The sequence below is a fragment of the Nannobrachium achirus genome, assembly GCF_963921795.1.
Source record: "Nannobrachium achirus genome assembly, chromosome: 23".
In the NCBI taxonomy this organism is placed as follows: Eukaryota; Metazoa; Chordata; class Actinopteri; order Myctophiformes; family Myctophidae; genus Nannobrachium; species Nannobrachium achirus.
This window is the reverse complement of record NC_137830.1, coordinates 35,602,658-35,623,870: the sequence shown is the minus strand read 5'-3', so window position 1 is coordinate 35,623,870 and position 21,213 is coordinate 35,602,658. Positions and strand designations below refer to the sequence as shown.

Sequence of the window (21,213 nt, the reverse complement as noted above, 5' to 3'; positions counted from 1 at the left end):
TACTATATGGAATCTATGAAAAGGTTGTGGGGGTCCCTGCTTCATCTCTCTCTCAACTAAAGGGGTAGGGGTCCTTGGCTTGAAAACGCTGAAGACCCCTGGTGTATGGCATTTCTACTTCAAATGGGTAAGTAGCGGTTTTCACTTAATTAGCACATCATCATAACATCGTAGAGGGGAGCATATTGTCACCATATCGCTGTGTAGCGTATAGCTAATACACCCGGGGCGACGCTAGCTAGCAAGCGGAGTCAAAACAGTGGAGAGATGCGAAAGAGATCTACAACCTCAACAACGCGTTGTTGTTGTTGTGAGCTTAACATCACCAACAGAGCATGTATACATTACGCAGTGTGTCTGGAGTTTTTGCGTCGACAAACTCACATTGGTGTCGTCGTCGCAGGTCGGTGTACGTGGTAGGAAGGAACCAGTAGAACAGGAACGGTGACAGCAGACTCACACAGCAAGCAAGCAGGCAACCAAGAAGAAAGTGCCACCGAAATATTTTCATAGTGGAGCGCATGCGCGAAGCACACCTCTGACTGGGATCCCTGCGCCAGAGCCCTCTATTGAGCGAGCCCCTTTTACACTGACATGGCCCACACCACACCACACCAGTCCACACCGCCCACTTGTGCCAGGTTTTCCACTACGGAAAGGACCTCTGTAGAGTGTTGTGAAAGTGGTACTAAACGTGGTACTACTAAAAAGTATCCAATCTAGAGTTTGATTGATTGATTGATTGAAGAATTTATTAGAAGTTTGCAATAGAAAAAAGTACAGTTTCATGACAGTACAAATCACTGGTACACGGTCAACTAAAAGGAGATCCTAGAAAGCCGAGGCTTATTTCCACAGGAACCACACTTTTAAGTATCTCATATAACATTGAAAGACAGACGGATAGAACATAGTACTTTATCTAGGATAATATCAGTTTCAAAAGCATAACATCAAATACAAAGGCAGAAAAAAAGAAAAAGGGGGGGGGGGGAAGCATGGGGGCTTAGTCTATTTACAAGTCACGGGTAGCAGCTGTCTGAAGGTGACTTTTCATACCAATTTTGAAGGAGGCTAGGGATTTTCTCTCCTTTAAGGCTTGTGGAAGGGCGTTCCACATGTTGATGGTATAGCAGGAGAACGAGTTAGAGCCTTGTTTAGTGTTAAATCTACGTTGATGATGATTAGTGGAGCTGCCTCTGGTGTTGTGATCGTGAACATCCTTGACCTTTAAGAAGTAGTTTGTCAGGTACATGGGAATGTTGGAGGTGTAGTGTATCTTGTACACCAGGCCCATTGCAAGATGCTGTAGGCCTACTCTGTCAGCTACTTTGAGCCATCCCACGCTTTCGTGGTGATGATCGGTAAGGTGGGTCTGAGGAGGGAGACCAAGCACAACCCTAATTAGTTTGTTTTGGGCTGTTTGGAGCTTTAACTTTAAGGCAGCTGGGGCGTCGCGATACCAGACAAGGACTCCGTAATCAATGAGGGGCCCAATAAGAGCACCTCCTAGTGTCTTTCGGGATTTAATATTGATCAGCGGGGCAACCCTTTGCAAGAAGCAAATTCGTTGGTTGACTTTATTGATTACCTTGGTGGTCATTTTTTCACTGGATAGGTTAGCCTCCAGGACAGGTAGCAGATGTAGTTTTTGAGCGGTGGTCACACCGTCTCCTATACGTGGCCGTGTGTGTGGGTATGTATGCGTCCGTCCGGCCGTCCGGCTGTGTATGTAGCCTGGCAGTACCTTTTCTGACCACACATGTTAAGGGAGGGGCGCTGTTGTTCACACACACACACACACACACACACACACACACACACACACACACACACACACGGGTGGGGAGGGGGGGGGGGGGGTTGGTGGGTAAACCACCGCTCAGTTCACACGGGTGTGATTTTTTCTTTCTATCACAGTGTCACCTACTTTAATTGTGAATCCGCAAACAGAAACAGATTGCAGTCACAAGCAGATGACATGTCGTTTACGTATATTAAGAACAACAGTGGTCCTAGTATACTCCCTTGAGGTACTCCACAGTTTACTGGGAGGGGGGGAGACAGGGTTCCGTTGACTTCCACCATCTGTTCCCTCCCCACCAAGTAAGAGTGCATCCATCTCACTGCTGTGCTATCAAGACCAATAGCTTTGAGTTTTTCAATCAGAATAGAATGATCAACGGTGTCAAATGCCTTCTGGAGGTCCAGCATGACCATGCCGCAATATTTGCCATCGTGAATTTCACGTTTGATGTAATCATTCAAATAGATGAGGCATGAGTAGGGCTGAGCTAGGACAAACAGGGCCAAACACTTCATAATGACTGATCACTCTACTGACTTTTCATTTAGACCACCATGATATAGTTGTAATACATGATAATAGATTATATTGTGTTATAACCACTATTATAATCTATTATATTGTATTATAGTTACCATAGTAATACATAAATACTTTATAGTGTATTATAATCACAGTTATAATCCATTTTAGTGTATTATAATTAGTTTCTTACAGATAGGAGTACTTTTGTGTAATGGAAAATGTAGATATTTTTATTTGGCGCGGTGTGGTGTAGTGTGGTGCTAAAGCTGCAGTCGAAAAGGGGCTTGGAGAGTCGCGTCACTCCCGTTCACTGTGTCTTCTACATACATAATTTTGGAAAGATTGATAATTGTTAATGTTGACTCTGAATTGTAACAAGAAGAGAAATGAGACATTTATAATTCATTTAATAATAATTCAAGACAAATTTCACATCCATAAATCTATAGTCATTCTAAGCAGGGCAGGAATTTCATGGAGGCCATTGCCCTCCAGTTTGGCCTTGTGCCCCTCAAAAAAATGGCATGACTTGAGGCCACAGTGGCCTTAATGCCCTAGCTGACTGTACCACTTTCTGCTCTGTCTCTTTCTTGTCAATATGTAGACAGTAGGCTAGACACCGGTGTCACTTTCTTGTCATTTAGACAGCAGTGTCTTTCGTTGAGATTCTGAAATCTTAACTCCCCAGAGTCCCCATCTTTAAACCATTCCAGTGACTTTGATTGGTGCAGGGCTGAGCATGGATCAGATCAGATTTATCTATTTCACTGCAGATTAGGTTATCATCCCTAACCCTCAAATTCAACAAATTCTTTCAATGGACTAAATTCTTGTTTTATTTGTTGGCCTTCCTGCCCTGGCATTTGGCCTTTGTGCCCTCAAAAAATTGACAAGACCAAAGGCCAATGGCCTTGCCCCTAAAAATCACGCTCTGACATCACTGTGATGTCAGGGGAATTAACCAAATCCCTTTTATTGCCATATATGGAGATCCCTGATGTCCACATCATCACTGTGACATCACTGTGACTGAGTCACAGTGATGTCACAGTGATGATGTGAATCTCAGAATCTCTTACGAATTCAGGATCTCTGAGATAGGCCTGTTCAGAGTCTTATCTATACTGCTATACGCTTCAAGCACAAACTTACTAAAAGCTTGCGAATCGATGCTCACTGAGTAGGTTTACTTAAAACCTGCAATCTCAATGATGAGGCTCGCTGTGGGTAGACGTATAGTGATGGGGTATAGAATAGCTGTTGATTACTAAAATCTCACTTAAACTTCCTTCTCAAACACTTACTTATCAGAACGAATCGGACTTATAGGGAGTCCTGTTTATAAGTGCTGGTTATGATGCCACACAATTCATGGTGACGCATTGTTCATCGTCATGAAGCCGTTACCAAATACGGTTCTTTTCTACACTGTCCCTTTTATGCCCATATATGGAGATCCCTGATGTCATATATGGAGATCCCTGTGATGCCAGGGGAACAAATCCCTTTTATGCCCATATATGGAGATATGGAGATCCCTGGGATGTAATGCTCGTCCCTGATTGGCTGTGGGTGACAGTTCGTCTTTTAATATATATATATATATATATCCACAACTTTCCAACATCCCATAGTGCATTGCGCAGAAGTTGGACGGAGCTTCCGGCGTAGCAGCCGAGTGTGATCTACAAGCTCACAACGGTTGCATCTGCGACGCGACGTGAGCTTGTATGTCTGCTGTTAACCGGAAGTGTGGTGCAAAAAACTCTCCAGTAAATTCCCGCGGAAAGAGGTGTATATATATATATATATGGCTGTCAAAATAAGAGTTTATTTTTTTACACAATTGGAAACCTGTCATGTCATTAGACAACACAGGTTTTAATTTGATATATGCCTTGTGGAATTAGATGAAATGGACAGAGGGGTCTCCAACATTCCATGGAACGTGTCCCTGACTGACTAATTGAAACGTTGATCTTCAGGCAGTGCCAGGGCCCCTGTGCATGTGCACAATGTGCACAAGCCATAATCCACCCATGACTGTCTATACTGTTAATAAAGTGGGTTTAAGCAGCTACTCATTTTCTTAAGCTTTCCATTCTAAGAGACTGAGACAAATTATAAATGAAGTTATCAACCAAGTTTGCTTAAAACAAACCTAGCCCAGCCCAGCCTTACCCTCCCCTGCCCCTTCTTTGTACTGTTTGTATTGACTTACTGTATTTTGTTTCTTTTTTACTGACTATATCTACTGCATAGTACTGTGTTCTATTTGCCTGTCATTCAATGTTATATGAGATACTTTAATGGTTTCCTGTGGAAATAAGCTTAGTCTTTTCTAGGATCTCCTTTTAGTAGACATTGTACCAGTGAACTGAACCGTCATGAAACTGTACCTTTTCCTATGCAAACTTCTACTAATGTCTTCAATCAATCAATCAATCAATCAATCAATCAATCAATCAATCAAACAAACAAACAGCTTTTAGGTGAATGTGTGCATGTGAGTAGACAGCAGATAATACCATAATGTAAACTGGTCTAAGTTAAAGTACCAGACTGGTTCAGTGTTCCCACAAGATTATAGCCACACATCTTGTGAAATGACGAGGAATTGGATCAGGAAATGAACATGGCTGGCCTTTGATTCTTATTGATTAAAGACATTCCACATAGTGGTATAGCAGGAGAACGAACGTGACCCTTTGTTTGAGCCGAATCTGGGTTGAGTGTGATCTGTGGAGCTGCCTCTGGTGTTGTAATTGTGGATATCATTTTCCAACGTTTTGGAAGTATTTTGTCAGGTATGAGGATGGTGTATTTTATCTTGTAACCTACACCAGGCCCACCCCAAACTTGAAAAGTGATTAGCGGTAAGGTGAGCCCGAAAATGAAGGTTAAGCAGCAGGACTGATTATTTACATCTCCGTGTTGACATTAGAACCACTAAAGACTTTGATTGAGGTAGCCTATTTATTAGAAATACTGCATAGGAAAAGGTACAGTTTCATGACAGTATCGGCTACAGTTCACTGATACAACTCACTGGACCAGCAAGCCCTGGATGTCATGTCACTTGATCAGAACTAAGGTGGGCACTTGGACAACTAGGGCTCTTAAGTCTGACATCATTTTGTAGGCAGAGGAGAACTTTTGGGGCCAAAAGGCCCCAGCGCCCGTGAATCTTTTTACTATTTTTACTATTTACTAATTTGTCTTCTCTTTCTTGTTGACAGGAAAGTGGTAGAATTATAGTAGTCGTTATTTTTGTCTCAGATATGTTGAAATAGCGAGGGACACATAGGCTATTGACAATAAATCTGCTTGGAGGTCTGACTACAAAATGATGTCACGGCTTAAAAGCCCCTGACATGTAGCCTAGTCACTTGGAGAAGTGGGCACCTGGACAACTGGCAAAGGAAAGTAACAATTATAAGTAGCCTACAGTATATATATTTACTTAAGTACTGTAATCTGTAAGTATAGTTTTGAGGTATTTATTCTTTACTTGAGTATTTCCAATTTCCAGTATAGGCCTACTTTTACTTATAGGCCTACTCCACTAGGCTACATCTGAGAGACAAATACTGTAGCCTACTTTTACTCCACTACATTTATTTGAAAACTTAGTTACTATAGCCTAGTTACTTTGAAGGTTTGATAATTATTCAAAAACATAGGCCTACATTAATCACTTAAGCCCCATATACATTTTGCCCAATTGAAAATAGATGATCTACAAGCTCACAAAGCGTTGCGAACGATCAACGATGCTATTTTCAAAGGATTTTTAGACATACATTTGAAAACTTGGGACATTCTGTATATTGAGTACTTTATACTTTGGCACCAGGACTTCTACTCGTAATAGATTATACATTGCATTGATACTTTTAAAATTGAAGTCCACTTTTTCCACCACTGATTACCATTAATATTGTTGTTATTATTAATAGGCCTATTGATCTATTAACATCGACGTCATATAGCGCTAAAGGAACTTGCGCCTCCACATGCGCATGCGTCAACTATCAACTTCACGTTGACAGCGCGGTTGACTCCCTTCTATGTTATTGTTGATTGTTGACTAATTACATTTGGTTAAAACAAACCAATATTTATGTGTCACAAGTTTTACTCCTAAACATCGCTATTTAACTTTAACAACCAACGTTTCTGAACTGACGTGATTTGAAGCTACAGAAGCTGTCTGTACACACAGGTAAAGTAGTAGGCCGGTATTGGCTCACACGACGGTGTCACGACGAAAATAGCAGATTTACAAGCTCAACGCCGCTCGTCCCGCAGCCCGTTGTGAGCTTGTAGATCAGCTGTTTTCGGTGCGCTGCCGTCGTGCGGCGAAGTATGAATCCGGCTAAAACTTCAGGCCCATCGGACCAGCTAAAACCCAAGCAATGTGAGTTAGTTATCGATTTAGTCCAACTCCTTGATATTATATGGCTGCGGTTAGTGTTCAAACTTAAGTTGGTTTATTTTCATCGACAAAAATGTCGAATTATCGGATCCAGAACGTTACATTTTGATGAATGAAACATTGACGTCGAGATATCGAGGATAATTTAAGCTAGCTACACTTTCAACCATACTACAATCTGCAGCGGTGGAAAATGTAATCACACGAGAATTGTTACTATACAATTTTAATAAATTTAATGACGACACAATTGTCTTGTCATCAGCTATGGCTCCAGTGGTGACACGGTCCCAGACCCAGGCAGAGAGGAGGAAGAAACTGGACGTTTTTCTTGAAGCCTTTGACCTTGAAGGTAAAGACATGAACCTCATTCTGTTGCAGACGTGATTCAGTCATTGAATACTTAATTAACGGTTTGCAAAATAGTACTATGGTAGGCTACTATTATCCAATGGTGCCCGACAAGGGTTGTCCTGTGCTTTTCCTATGCGAACTGCTAATAAAGTATTCAATCAATCAAAAATCAAAAGCAATAGCACAGTAAACCGTGTTGGGGTGGGTGACATGACTCCATAACAATCCACGTAGGCCTATTGTGTAACAATATCTATAAATTCCAGGAATCTGAAATCATTCATCCTAACAGTTATTGTTTTCGTTTCTGCAGTTAAAGAGAGAATTGAGATCATGACAGCAAAGAGAAATGACATCTTGAAACAATCGCAGGACGCCTACGACATGGCTCTTGCCAAACTTCCAATGGATGTCAGACAAAGGAACTGGTTGGAATATTACAGTAAGTATACAAAAGCTTGTCTGGAACAAATTATGTTCACCTTTTTAATTGGACAAGCAAGGAAGATAAAAAGTCTGCATATGTGCCCATGTTTGCCCACCGATTGCCTGTTAGTAAAACGGTGGTAACAAGTGACACTAACACCCCACCCGTCCCTTAGTAGTGCAAGTGTTATGATTCTCAGAATCCAAATCCATTATTCAAGTTCACTTTTTGATTTCCAGATATTTCATGTATTCTAGCGTGCACACTAGAATATAGGATGTTCTAGTGTCGCGAGCCAACCTCCAGTGAGTACCTCCTGGAGTGACCATAGACACAAACTGTCAAGAAATGGCGAAACCTTCTTGAGCGTTGGAGTGAGATCCAGGTGGTAAAACCACCGGTTCCAGCACTGTAAACAATTCTTCAGTGGTTCAAGCGACATGGCGAGCTGCTGTGTTGATAGCAGGGACGTGCTGGCCATTGGGAAAAGCGGGACAACTCCCGAACGGCCGGTTCATTCCCGGCATGGACCAGGCCTGGACCAGGCCGGCCATTAGGAAAAAAATACAAATAAAATGTCGTTCCATTTTGGGGACTGGGCGGCCAACAAAGTAAATCGTCATTGTCGGGCAGAAACCTTGTATCTCCAAGTTTCAAATTTGTAATTTATTTTCGCAAAGCAAAGCCCCATCATACAAGGCCATCGCACAAAAGTAGTGAAAACAAGATCGGCTGTTTTCACTAGTTTAAATCATTTTTAAATGATAAATACAAAACAAACGGTTTTGGACATACAAGGGTTTCCACCCGACAACGACGAAATATAACTCATGTAATTGGCCCACTGGCTTGTCACTTGTCATGATCTGAAATGGCAAATCTTTGAGTAGCAGCAGCGCTATGGAGAGAGATCTCTCTCTATAGCGCGCAATGAGGGCCTCTCCAACTCTTTTTCCCGGGCTGAATCAGGGGCCCAGCACGTCCCTGGTTGATAGACAAATTATACTGAGTGTGTGAGGTCTGGCATTCAGAACTCAGAGCTGGCTTTTAAGAGCTGTTGTTAAGACCCTGTTGAAGCCAAAAGTTCTTGTTCATTTGGAGTATGCTGCAGCCAGCACAAGAGTGGGATAGGCAGGTGGGGAAAAAGTACAGAGGCCTATTAGAGATTGGAAACTCACCCTGTTTGTAATATTGGAAGTGTGAAATAAAATCTGATTCAGAAGCGCGACACCCCTAATAAACACACGTTCATATTTGGTATCTGCCTATCTCCAGGGTCAGAAAAAGCCAACGACCAAGGACCAGTGGATAGGGTGAGAACATGAAATAATCGATTTTTTGGCACCTGTGACCACTGACCAGTGTAGGCGTACAACCACTACTGGTGCATTCAGTGATTTTCATGGCAATCTTCTCTCCTGACTGTTTACAGACAGATGTGGCTGCCAAGGTTGACACTGTCCTGGCAGCAGAGGTCCATGACGTCCCTCCTCCAGGCAAAGAAAGTAAGTGCAGGACAGTTTTTTGCCTCATCATTTGTCCTAAGACCATTACTGTGTCTTTTACTGGTTATATAATGCTGCTGATATTCATACAGCGCACACACAGACAGGGTATGTGCCACTCAGACTACACACACATAAGCTCTCAAGCGTTTTTTTCTCAAGCTTGATAAGCCCAAAGCTGATAGTACTCAATAAGTCTGTTATCTCTCTCTCTCTCTCTCTCTCTCTCTCTCTCTCTCTCTCTCTCTCTCTCTCTCTCTCTCTCTCTCTCTTCTCCCCGTCTATCTGCCTGTATACCTTTCCTACTTTGCAGGGAAAGCCTTTAGTATCTAATGGAGGAAGATGAAGTTCAGGATTGACAACACATCCATGCTTCACCGAGACTCTCCTCCTCAGGAGAATTTTCTGTCTACTATTAGTAGGACCGAAGCCAAACTTTGACCATCTGGTTTGCTGTGGATGTTTCATAGTTAAATAAACTATTTAAATAAATCATTTTTCCTAACAAATTGAATTGTCAACTGGTCTATTACCCCAATGCCACATAATTGCTCCTCCAAGCAGAACCAGCTACTCCAGTTACTTTATGTTCTTGTTCTTATTAGCTGTGACCTCCCTTAAACAACCTGTTTTACTGGAGATGTCCTCAACTCTGCTGTGAATATTCTGTGACCCAAGAGGGTTATTGACAGGCATGTGCTGACAGATATTCTGTGACCTGAATTGGTTTTTGAAAAAGGCATGTGTTGACACAGTTGTTGTCTGACATGATCAGTAGTCATCAGTGTCATCAGACAGCTCTGGCAAAGCAAACTGATCATCCAACCAAAACTATATGTCCCACCTGTGCTTTTTCTCTTTTGTGAGGTTGAGCATATATAAAGTTGGTTAACCAACTTCATAGCTTTTCCCCCCTCCCCATACAAGGTGTTGTTAACCATTGCATGTAAACCCTAGTACTATTTGAAAGATGTTCCTTGCTGTGACAATTGAGTTTTTTGCTTTTAAATGCCAATGATACAGTATTTTGTATGTTTGTGGTCTATTAAGCTGCCTTATCGTTATATCAATAATCCACAAGAACGACGCAAACTGGGAGCATTACTTGTTGAAAAGGCAAGACAATTGACTTGTAAAGGAGGGCATTCAGCATATGCTTTCACTCATAGTTTACTGATCGTTTTTTTTTTGTAACAATATATTTATTGAGTTTTTTTTTTTTTTTTTTTTGCATTGATGTGTTAAATGTAACATTGTTTTTGAATAAAATGTTATACCGGTATCTTCATACCAACACTAGAGGGGTCTGTAAGCTTTAGCACACATACATAGCTTTGGCTCCCCTTGTAATGGGGTACATTTTCTGCCATTCTGTAAAATGGTGCAAGTAATGGCAACACTGGGTTGCACCTGCACATTCAGAGTTTCCAAATTGACAATTGATATCTTAGAACCATGTGGGATGGCTTAGTTTGATCAGTTTTGTGTATGAACATAAATATACTACAGTAACAAACGTCCTATATCACACCATAAATATAATACATATATGGGTAAAGTCTCATATTCCCTATAGTTGGACTACACAATCCAGCTGTTTCCTGCTGAGAACCATGGCCTCATGTATAGTTATTTGTTTATTTATTGAACTATATTGAATCATTTTTATATTTACACGTATATGTAGGCCTATATATTTATTGCCTAGGCCTATCTATTCATTTTTGTATGTGTGTCAGTGTTTGTTTAAATCGTGAGGCGTTGTGAGCATGTAGATCGGCTATTTTCACAATTTCTGCCTCTAATATTTGAACATTTGGCCAATAATGTTTAATTTTAGAGGTATTAAAAAGTCCTTAAATTGTCACTTTAGAAATGTGCAGTTTAATAGTCTACCTTCTATACACTTAAACTTTATGTTGGTTTACTGTTCAGTGAGAAAACAATGTTGCACATTAAGCTAATCATCTGAGGACCCCCCAAAAATAATCTGGGGACCCACAGGTTGAGAACCACCGGTTGAAATGACATTCACCAACCAACCGTATTTGACCCAGCTCCTCTAGAGGGCGCTATATGGAAACCGATGAAATGTTTGCACAGCCTCACCTTTCAACCGGATGTTGTCCCTTTTTGAGAGACGCGTGTCGATTCAAAACATCCAAAATGGAGCTGAACAGCAAGAAAAGCAGCTCGCAGGATCTGTTGTCGTTTGGCAACGGAGCAGGTTTGGACAATAACTGTCTTCATTATTAATATCAAACGTTGTTTGAGTGGATTTGTGTCGCCCCGTGATTGTGATAGTTAAAATGTATATTTGACATTGAGACGTATATTCATTATCATTGCATTCATCTAACACATGGTGTAAAGTACCACGTACAGTACATTTACTTAAAGTAATGTACTTGGAATAAAATTTTGAGGTGTTTGTACTTATTTTCCAGTACTTGTACTCAACTACATTTCAGAGGCAAATATTGTACCCGGTACTTTTGCTCCACTACAGTTATTTAAAAACTTTAGTTACCAGTTACTTTGCAGGTATAAATTATAAAAAACATACACGAACCACTTTTAGATCCCTCAGACAGTTCATTTTTCGGTTCCATATCCGTCCCAGTTTGGTTCGCTGGGGTTTGTGCACCCTGGTCTTTTGTTCGATTCTAAAGTGAGCCCTATTTATAGGCTATTTGAAAATAGAAGACAAGAACTACAAGCCTCCAGATCTGTTATTTTCAAACATGTTGTACTTTTACTTTTGGTACTTTAACTACTTTTTGATCCCAATTCAAGTACATTTTGAACATTCCGGACTTTTACTTGTAACAGAGTAGGCTATTTCTACTTTGCAGTATTGATACTTAATACTTATACCTTTTCCACCACTTGTCTTTTAATGACAGGTCTCCATGACACGCTTCTGGTAAAGCCCAAAGCTGGACAATCATTACAGACTGAGAGGGTCCCGAGAAGTAGTGGTGAGACATATTTCTTGTCTGTCTGTCTGTCTGTCTGTCTGTCTCTACAGCCATATCCATAGATATAGAAAATTCCTCAGCGTTAAATAATGCTAATATGACCCCGGCCTTAGTTTAGAGAGAGAGAGAGACGAAGCAGGGACCACCACTACACATACATACTGTATAAAACTATAAAATTGTGTTGCAGATTAAACTTTTTCTTAGATTTCACAGATAACTACTTCATAGACTTGTTGTGTCAATTAATGTTTTTTTTGTTTGTTTGTTTGTTTGTTTGTTTGTTTACACATGATCTTTTCCGTGAATATGCTGGATTCATGTCAATGTGTACTTTCGTACATTTAAACCACTTCTGGTCTGCTCTTCTTCCCTCTGCACCGCTTGTAGATCGGCTATTTATTTAGGCTGATGTAATGTCCACATCACACAAAGCTTTGATGGAGCCCCTGTAGTTACCCCCCTAGTGGATCCCTAAGATCTCTGCCTAAGATCTCTGCCATAGACTGTAAAGGCCCAATCACACTGGGCCGATCCCGGGGCCGAGTCATCCCGATCAGATTTCGGGATGACCCCCCGGGAAAATCATTCTGTCGGCCCCGGACTCGGTCTTGGGTTTGAACGGTACCCCGACACGATTGGATTATGTTAATGGAAATTTTTATGGCCTCGGGAGCTCTTCCTCGGAAGCTCCGAGAATATCAAAAAAGCTTGATATTCTCGGGTCATCGGGTACAAATCCTTTACAATTATTGTCGTCTGAATGAGCACACGGGATTGCTTCAGATTATATCAAGCCAGCTCCTTGGCAGCGCAGAGTGTAGGCTATTCTGTCACCTCACAATAGAATAGCCTACACTTTTATTATTATTATTAGCCTACTTACTTTTTACTTTAGCCTACTTTCTCCCTAAAATGTTGTAATCACTTGTTCAAAAACGTTATAGCCTATAGCGTTCTTTTTTTTCCTTTTTTTCTTCTGCGCAGTCATTTGGCGACAAGGCATGCAGTGTAGGCCTATTCTATCACCTCACGAAAGCCTTTCCCCACCACGACAACACATGGGGATATATAATATATATTTTTTATATTTATAAAAGATAATATATTGGGCTATCATCATGGTGGTTGATGCTACTATGCCACATTATTCATATAATGTAATACTCAAAGTCAGAGACATTCCATATTGCATTCCTTTTTTTTTTTTACTTTTACGCGCGGGCTGCGGGCACATCATTGCGCCTCTCGTGCTGTCAGTTTGTTCATTGGTCCTCAAAGAGGACCGCCAGTCCTTGGGGAGTTCCAGGGGGTCCCCAGCTAAATGATATTGAGGAACCTAGGCCTGTCCCTATTCTATATGCTTGGATGAGGTGGTGGGACAGTAAAAAAAAGCGAGAGGTTAAACTTTTTTTTTTCTGCGACTGCACGCAGGTTTGGACATTCATAATTGCTATTAGCTGATTAAGCTCATGTCTGTTTAATGTCTGGCTGGTTGCCGTTAAAATGCTGGTTGATGCTATATGCCACATTATTATTCATATAATGTCATCATACTCAAAGTCAGAGAGACATACATTCCTTGGGATTTTTTTTTTCTTTTTTACTACGTGCGGTCTTTTTTCTTGTTTTGTTTGGTGTTGTATGACCACAACTCATTAACACCACGCAATTTAGGCTATTGTTCAAAAAGGTATATCCTTCCCACGTAATATTACAGTGCAGTGCACACAGGATTATTTGGTCATCAAAATGCGCAGCATGGTTATGTTCCCAAAATAACAGATCTGTTCTCTGACGCAGCCATATGGCACAGTGCATTGTGAGCTTGTATCTGCTTTTTTGGCTATCAACGAACGCGAAGATGGATATTACATGAAAAAGGTTCACGACTCAGCCTAATATATTAATAAATTAAAAGGGTTCTAAATCGACCTATACAAGTGCTACTCTGACAGTGTTGGTTGAAGGCGCTTAAGGTGGGACAGTCACAGACTGAGTTCAAGTTTAAACCTCTCTTTCTTTTTTTGTGCGGAGAAAGGCTCACTTTGATGTAATGGGCAATTTCCTATATTGAACATGCACACCTGCAAGCATTCTCAATGATGAGAAGCTTGGCCACTTTTGAGAGCGGACCACCACCTGGAACTGATGCGCTAATTATTTATCTGACCTAGTTTCGCGCAATGATGTAATGATTAATTTGAGCTCCATATAAGTGAGTTCCAACCTGCATCTTCGAGGTGGCTTTTGATGGCGTTTCACCTCGCTAAAAAACCTCCATGATTTTCACCTTCAACAGATTGGCAGCACTGCAGGACTCATTGCATATGCAAACAGAAGGTAATAAAATGGATTTGGGAGCATAGCCTAATTACAATGCGTGTCTCATAAAAAACAATATATATTTTATAGTTGAAGGGCAAATAGACGTTATACACAGTAGTATGGTCGTCAATGTGCGAGCCCATGGCACCTTCCGCGACCCCACGTTGGGTCGGGACACATAGTTTGAGAACCGAGGCTGGAGCCTTGTTTCTTTATTCAATCAACTGCCAGAAAAAATAAAATAAAACTTTTTCCCCAATCAACTCTGGCCCGAGATCGCTAGGGGTGGTCATCCAGGATATCTGGCTCATTTGTAATGGTCTCAGATATTTCACTTGGCACAGCGGGATATACCGGGCCCGAATTGAAGACGGAGGATCGCTGTCGTTTGAAATGAACACCGATCAACCCCCGGCTCCGAGTTCTGATCTGATCCGAGTTCTGATCTCGTCTGGGGGGCCTCTAAGGGCAATGTCTAAAATGTAGTAACTGTAGGTTCTTAGGGGCTTCCCGCCACAGAGAATAGGCTTTCAACATCATCAACCTGCCTTATAATATGCTTTATTTTTACTACAGTTTAGATATTCTGTCTCTCTCTCGACAGTGACACTCCTACAGAGTAGTGTGATTGTCTCACACCTGTGAACACGAAGGAGTGTGTATTTATACAGAAGATGTTCGTACCATTGCTGTAAGACTCTCTTGATGAAGGTCCAGTGGGACCAAAACGTCTTGTCAATTCATTTAAATAAAAACAGGCTGCTGAGCAAGAGCAGTGTCACAATGTTTTTGTTGATGAAAATCCTTTTTTAATGTTTGCTTCATGTCTACTGAAATAAGACCGCCAAATAGCACAGGCTCACAAAGGTAACATGCACTGATGTCATAGACAGCAGAAACCGTTGGCTTAACTTGGCTAACAACGCCGATTTGCACATGTTGCCCCTGGGGGCCTCTGATGTGCCCATAATGTGTATGGGTTGCAACGTACATATGAGTGAGTGTAGTGTACTTAATGGTACCTTTTGTTAGGCCTGTCACAATTTGACATAATAATAATACATGGTATGGGTCATTTATTTGCTTTTATTTAAGTTTTTGTCATCTGCCCTGTGCAACTTCGGTTTACAAGGCCTAAAATCCACACAATTAAATAAATTGTTTATCGGAATTATTTGTATGACATACTGTAAGTAAAATGTCATAATCAGGACTCGGGACGGCCCTACCTTTTTGTTCCCTTTATACACTCAGATTTACAAATTCCCTTGAGGATTTCAGATTTAACAGGTGTGATGATGCTTGTGTTTATGTTCTGTTTGTGTGCTAGTTTTGGACCGGTTGCATAGTTTCCTGCCGCAGATGGCCCAGGCCAACGAGAAGCTCAAGCAGCAGATAAGTGAGTCTCCCGATGGACACTTTGACATCGAGTGTGTGGAGGAAGCTGACAAAATCATAGAAATGGTGAGTCAAAGGTCAACACATTTTCTTCTTATTCAACTTAAACATAATTTTGTTTTGGTTGCTAGCTTTGCGAGTCGCTACGTGGACTCTGTACTGTAGTTAACCACTTTAACCATGAGTTCCCTGGTTTAGGCACGTCATTATTGTATTATTATTATTGGCAGTTAATTGAAACCAGCAGATCTACTGTACAAGCTCACAACACGTTGGAATGTGACACGTGAGGTTGTAGAACAGACAGTTATCGTAGACTTCTTTGTTTCTTTTTTTTTTTACTTGGATTCTTTTTTAGACTGTAGATATTTAGATTTTCTTTTTTTTTCTAAATGGGGCTTGAGTATCAGAGAGAACACAGATCTCTGGCCTACTGATATATCTCTGGAAATCCAATTTAATTGAATGGGCTGGTTAGCAAACCTACACCCACTGCTTTGAAAATCAAACCTCCTATGAACTATTGCCTTAAAGTCTCTTGCATCAATGGTTCTTTGAAGCTGTTAATTTTTCGAAATAGTTTTCACCCTGTTTTAGGCCTTCACCAAATTCAGATGTCACTAGATATGTTAGTAGATTAGGGTTTCGGTGTTTAATTTTATACAAAGATATCACACAGTATGAAATGCAACATGTCTCGAATCTCAAATTGAGTGTTATTTATTCAGCAAAACTCATTGTTAAAGCCTAAATACTCACTGTATGTCTGTGTAACATGGTTGGACAATATTGAATAGATATTTCACACAATTCACAGTGACTTGTTAAATTTGTTATCTTTTGTATTTATTTTATAATTGACATAGATTCTTAGACAAAATAAAATAAAAAAGTTGACATTGTCAAATCTTTCTTAGTTTTTACCCAACAGTGAGTACAAGGTTACAACATGCACTTGCAAATAATTACAATTGTGTGTCTTCTATAAAGCTACATAGAGTAAACCATCTCACAACCTAATCAGAATGGGGTAGTGTGTATGTCTGTCTGTATGTCCCAATGTCTTGCATCTGCAACTCCACGTTCAGCAGTTGTTCAATTGTCTCAAAAACATAATACAAAAATCAACAACGCATGTTCCTTGCTGACCATCAACTTTTTTTTTTTTACTTTTTTTTTTTTTTTTTTTAATATGAGCGCCCGTTAGGGCGCGATTTCTAGATGTGAGCGGCCGCAAATTTCTAGTTAACATTAAAATAATTGGAGCCCATTTGCAAATCATTAATCGCTGGCTGTACTTGATTTGGGTTAAATGTAGTTCTAGTTTGAATACAATACATTATGTTCAGCTTGATTGAATTAAGCCAAGGGGGGGAAAAAACTAGCCAACTAAAATTAAACCATAAATTCACATTTGTTGTTAAAATGAACTTAGAGGGTTAGTCTAATCTTTCTGATTGACAGGAGAGATGATCAGTGCAGCAGAGTTTTTTCCATCATTGTTAAGACTGGGACAGAAGAATGGATAGAGTTTCTCATTGAAGGTGCAGCCAGTGAAAGAGTAGAGATAAGCTCTGGCCTCCACATCATAAAAAGAGACTAGACCCTCCTCATAATCCACAAACACTCCCACTTTCTGGACCTCCTCTCGTATAGGGAGGAGGACTGCAGGGCTAGCAAGAGCCATGTACTCATTTCCATTCCTCATACATGTAGTCCAGTAACCGTGGTTGGGGCTCAGTGTGATTGATCCTTTCCTGTTGACGGACTCTCTGGCCACTCCTAAATCCCAGGCAGTCTTCCCTTTAACCTGAACCTCATAGTAAAATCTTCCTGAGGAGAAGCTTTGTTTTCCTAATACACACGTACATGGCGCAAATCTCTCTTTGTTGTCTGGGAGATTCCTCTTAATGCCTCCATGATTCACTTGTTTTCCATCCTTAGACAGGATGAGATTGCACTCTGCTGTATCGGGGTCAAGTGTTACATCTGCTGCATATTGCTGGATCCTGCGCAGCTCAGCATCACCCAGCTTCGTCTCCATTTCTTTACTGAGCGTCTTCTCCAGCTGAGCCACAGCTGTCCTCACAGTCCCCATGTATGAAGAATGATGGACATTCACCATTGTCCAGTCCTTTGTTCGCAGAGAGATGTTGATGGCTGGGATTTTGTGCAGGAATTGGAGTTGGTCTTCCGTGTGTGCGAGCTGTTTCAGCTCAAAGCTTCTCTTCCTTAACTCACTTATTTCCTGTTGCAGCTCTTTAATGAAGCCTTCGGCCTGTTTCCGTGTTTCTTTATGCTTCTCTTCAATCACATCAATGACGTCAGCCTGGCTTCTCTCAATACAGCTCACCAGAGCAGTGAAGACTTTGACACTGTCTGCTATCTCCCTTTCTGCATCTTTCTTGCTGAACTCTACTGACTGTTTGAACTCCTGAATCTTCAGTTGTCTCTCCTGGATCATCCGATCAACTTCAGCCTCTGTCTTTCCCAGCTCAGCCTTCTTTCCTTCATATGCCTCTTTCAGAGATACAATTGTATGTAACTTGTGGTCTAACTCTGTGCAGAACTGACAAACACACATAAGGTCAGTTTTGCAGAACAGCTCCATAGGTCTGTCATGTTTCTTACACATGATGTCTTCCAGGTTCTTCACAGGGTTGATTAGTTTGTGTCGTTTTAACCCTGCGAGTCTCAGATGAGGCTCCAGGTGAGTCTCACAGTAGGAGGCCAGACATACCAGGCAGGACTTCAGAGCCTTGAGCTTGGTCACGGTACAGACGTCACAGGAGACTTCATCTGGTTTAACAGGTTCTTGGTTTCTGTTGGAATTGTTTTTCAGCCGCTTTGAATTCCTGAGCTGATCAGCCAACCCAGCAATGAAAGTATTGACAAAGACATCTGGTCTGTTACAGAAGGATTTTTTACACAGTGGACACTGACACACATCATTACTGTCCCAGTAAAGTGTGATACAGTCTTTGCAGTAGTTGTGTCCACATGGAATGGTGACTGGATCAGTGAACACATTCAGACAGATGGAACACAGGAACTGCTCATCAGACAGGAGGCTCATTTCTACACACTGAAAATAAAAGTGACAGTGAAACATTGGAAACATGTTACAAAAATATATATAAAATGGTATTATTACAATATAATCACTTCAATTAATATCTGATTCTGCACATACACAAAGCACATTGTAATGTCAAAGTCTACATTATACTTTAGATTGTCCCATGTTTTTAAAGAAATTATCTTTGCAATTTTTATACACCATAAATCTAGTAATCTAATAAATCTAAAGTACACTTACCTGTGTGCTGTTTCTGCTGTAACTAAAATCCTGTTGAAAGTGGTTTTGATCAAATGACAAAGTGGGAAGCTCCTCGTTTGCAGCAGAAATATGTATCACTGCTATTACAGAGTTAAAGCAGCACTTCAAAAGTAAGGAACACAATAGGCTGTCAACATACAGGTGCAAGCAGCACAAGCAACACGTTCCGATCTAGTTCTTCCTAGCATTGCATATCGGTGTTAATCCTAGGATGAAGTTGTAACCGTGGTGCCGGGAACGCCTCCCAGGCGTAGCCTACGTTACTGAAACCTTTGTGACCCACAGAAAGCCGTTACCCGAGGGGGAGCTGTTTCACAGGAGACCCATAGACCCAGGAGAGCATGAGAACATGGGGTGGCCCAATTCATACTTCATCGCACGACGGTGTGACGCTACCATCAGCTCACAACACGTCACATATAAAAATATATATATCTTTCAACAAATCAAAACACTACAGTAATATTATATACAGTATGTAACAAAACCACACAAGTCATTATTGCAATGTACAGTATATTATGGCAGATACCAATACAAATCTATAGAGCAAAAGAGGTTTTGATTCAACTGTCGCAGCTCTACTAAAGTTCTAATTTACTGTAACTTTAGGAATGTTGTTGATCTGCTCTGCCTCCTTAGTGTTTCTCTGGAATATGTAACCCTTCAACTTCTCCCAAAACATGCATTTGATTTAGCAAAATGGCACAGAAATCTCAAATACTGTACAGAGATCTTGTGTAACACTGCAATATTTCCATTAACAGTGTCGTGCACTTAGAATAATGCTTAATGTCATAAGTTACTGAAACACTTCATGTCAGCTTGTCCTCTAGTTTACACATGATGTCATCTGAGAGAAATTAACTGGAAGAGGATGGACTTGTTAAAGGAGTAGATCGGTTCACTTAATTTCAATATAACGTTTTTGTTTTAGTGGCATTCCTAAGACAATTTCATTACAATAAATTTACCCCCATTGATTCCAGATGGGGAATCAATGGGGGTAAATTTACTATAATCCCATTTTTGTCTTAGGAATGTGAAAAATACAAAAGGAATATTGTTGAACTCAAGTCTCCATAGTCCATAGCATGAGTAATCATTAGAAAAAAGTCATTTTGGGGGTGAACTACTCCTTTAAGGTGAGGAGATGATCTGTGGAACAAAGGTGAACAACATGCTGTTGTGTACTGGGGGTTCAGAGTTTGAGAATGCTCCATAGATCAGAATTTGAAGGTAGGGTAAGTGGTATTTCTTTGTTAAAATAAGTATTAAATATCTTCATATTCTGATAGTCCTCATTGATGTAGTGTTATTTCCGTAACAGGAGTCTCCCTGTCTTTCCAGCACTTTTTTTGCATTTTCAGATCAGGATACCAATTTTATCCAATCAGGAGAAATAACTTGCACAGAATACAGATTAAACGAGTGAAATTAGAAGCGATGACACAAAGAAATGAGCAGACAAAATTGGAACTGTAACACTAAAAATGAAGCTGATTGCCCCACCTTTTTAATGAGTGGCAGAAGGTGTTATTTATAGAAACGGTTAAATGCGTTCAGAATAATTTGATTTATTTGACACGTGTGTGGTTGTTTGTTTGTTTTTGCTTTTGTTTTAGGATTTAGCCCTGGTAGAGCTCAGTGATTCAGACAGTGACACAGAACAGCACACTTCCCAGGAGGAAACATCAGACTCTGAAGATGAGACTGTGGTTACAGAGGAGAATCTCAGACTGCCTGGTGATAAAAACAAGAAGAAAGCAAACATCCAAGTTGTGGACAAACCGGGACATTAGGATGTTAATAGGTGTGTGTGTGTGTGTGTGTGTGTGTGTGTGTGTGTGTGTGTGTGTGTGTGTGTGTGTGTGTGTGTGTGTGTGTGTGTGTGTGTGTGTGTGTGTGTGTGTGTGTGTGTGTGTGTGTGTGTGTGTGTGTGTGTGTGTGTGTGTGTGTGTGTGTGTGGTGTGTCTACAGGGGGGAAAATATATACTATATTATTTTTTTAAGATGGACATGTGTTTGGCTTTGTCAAGTTATATGGAACGATATTCATATTTTGAACTCTGTCCAGAAATCAACGTTCTCTCAATGGGAGTGCTTTTTT

The 21,213-nt window shown here is 40.7% G+C and overlaps 3 protein-coding genes across 3 annotated transcripts in view; 1 reads left to right on the top strand and 2 right to left on the bottom strand.

Annotated features, from left to right (window-relative positions):
- slc41a2b (solute carrier family 41 member 2b) overlaps positions 1–475 on the bottom strand; it is a 46,254-nt gene extending 45,779 nt beyond the window's left edge. The window contains exon 1 of the mRNA XM_080754751.1: positions 385–475. The gene's annotated coding sequence lies outside the window, so the exon portion shown is untranslated. The remainder of the gene's footprint in view (positions 1–384) is intronic.
- A 10,747-nt stretch (positions 476–11,222) lies between these two features.
- Positions 11,223–20,936, top strand: nopchap1 (NOP protein chaperone 1; the record flags this gene model as incomplete). Its single annotated transcript, XM_080754583.1, has 4 exons — positions 11,223–11,283; positions 11,963–12,037; positions 15,696–15,829; positions 20,729–20,936. 4 exons carry the CDS (start codon positions 11,223–11,225, stop codon positions 20,903–20,905), a joined length of 447 nt encoding a protein of 148 aa, XP_080610709.1. The 3' UTR covers positions 20,906–20,936.
- On the bottom strand, positions 17,208–18,839 carry LOC308308462 (E3 ubiquitin-protein ligase TRIM21-like; the record flags this gene model as incomplete). Its single annotated transcript, XM_080753877.1, has 1 exon — positions 17,208–18,839. One exon carries the CDS (start codon positions 18,837–18,839, stop codon positions 17,208–17,210), a length of 1,632 nt encoding a protein of 543 aa, XP_080610003.1.
- Positions 20,937–21,213: the final 277 nt, after the last annotated feature.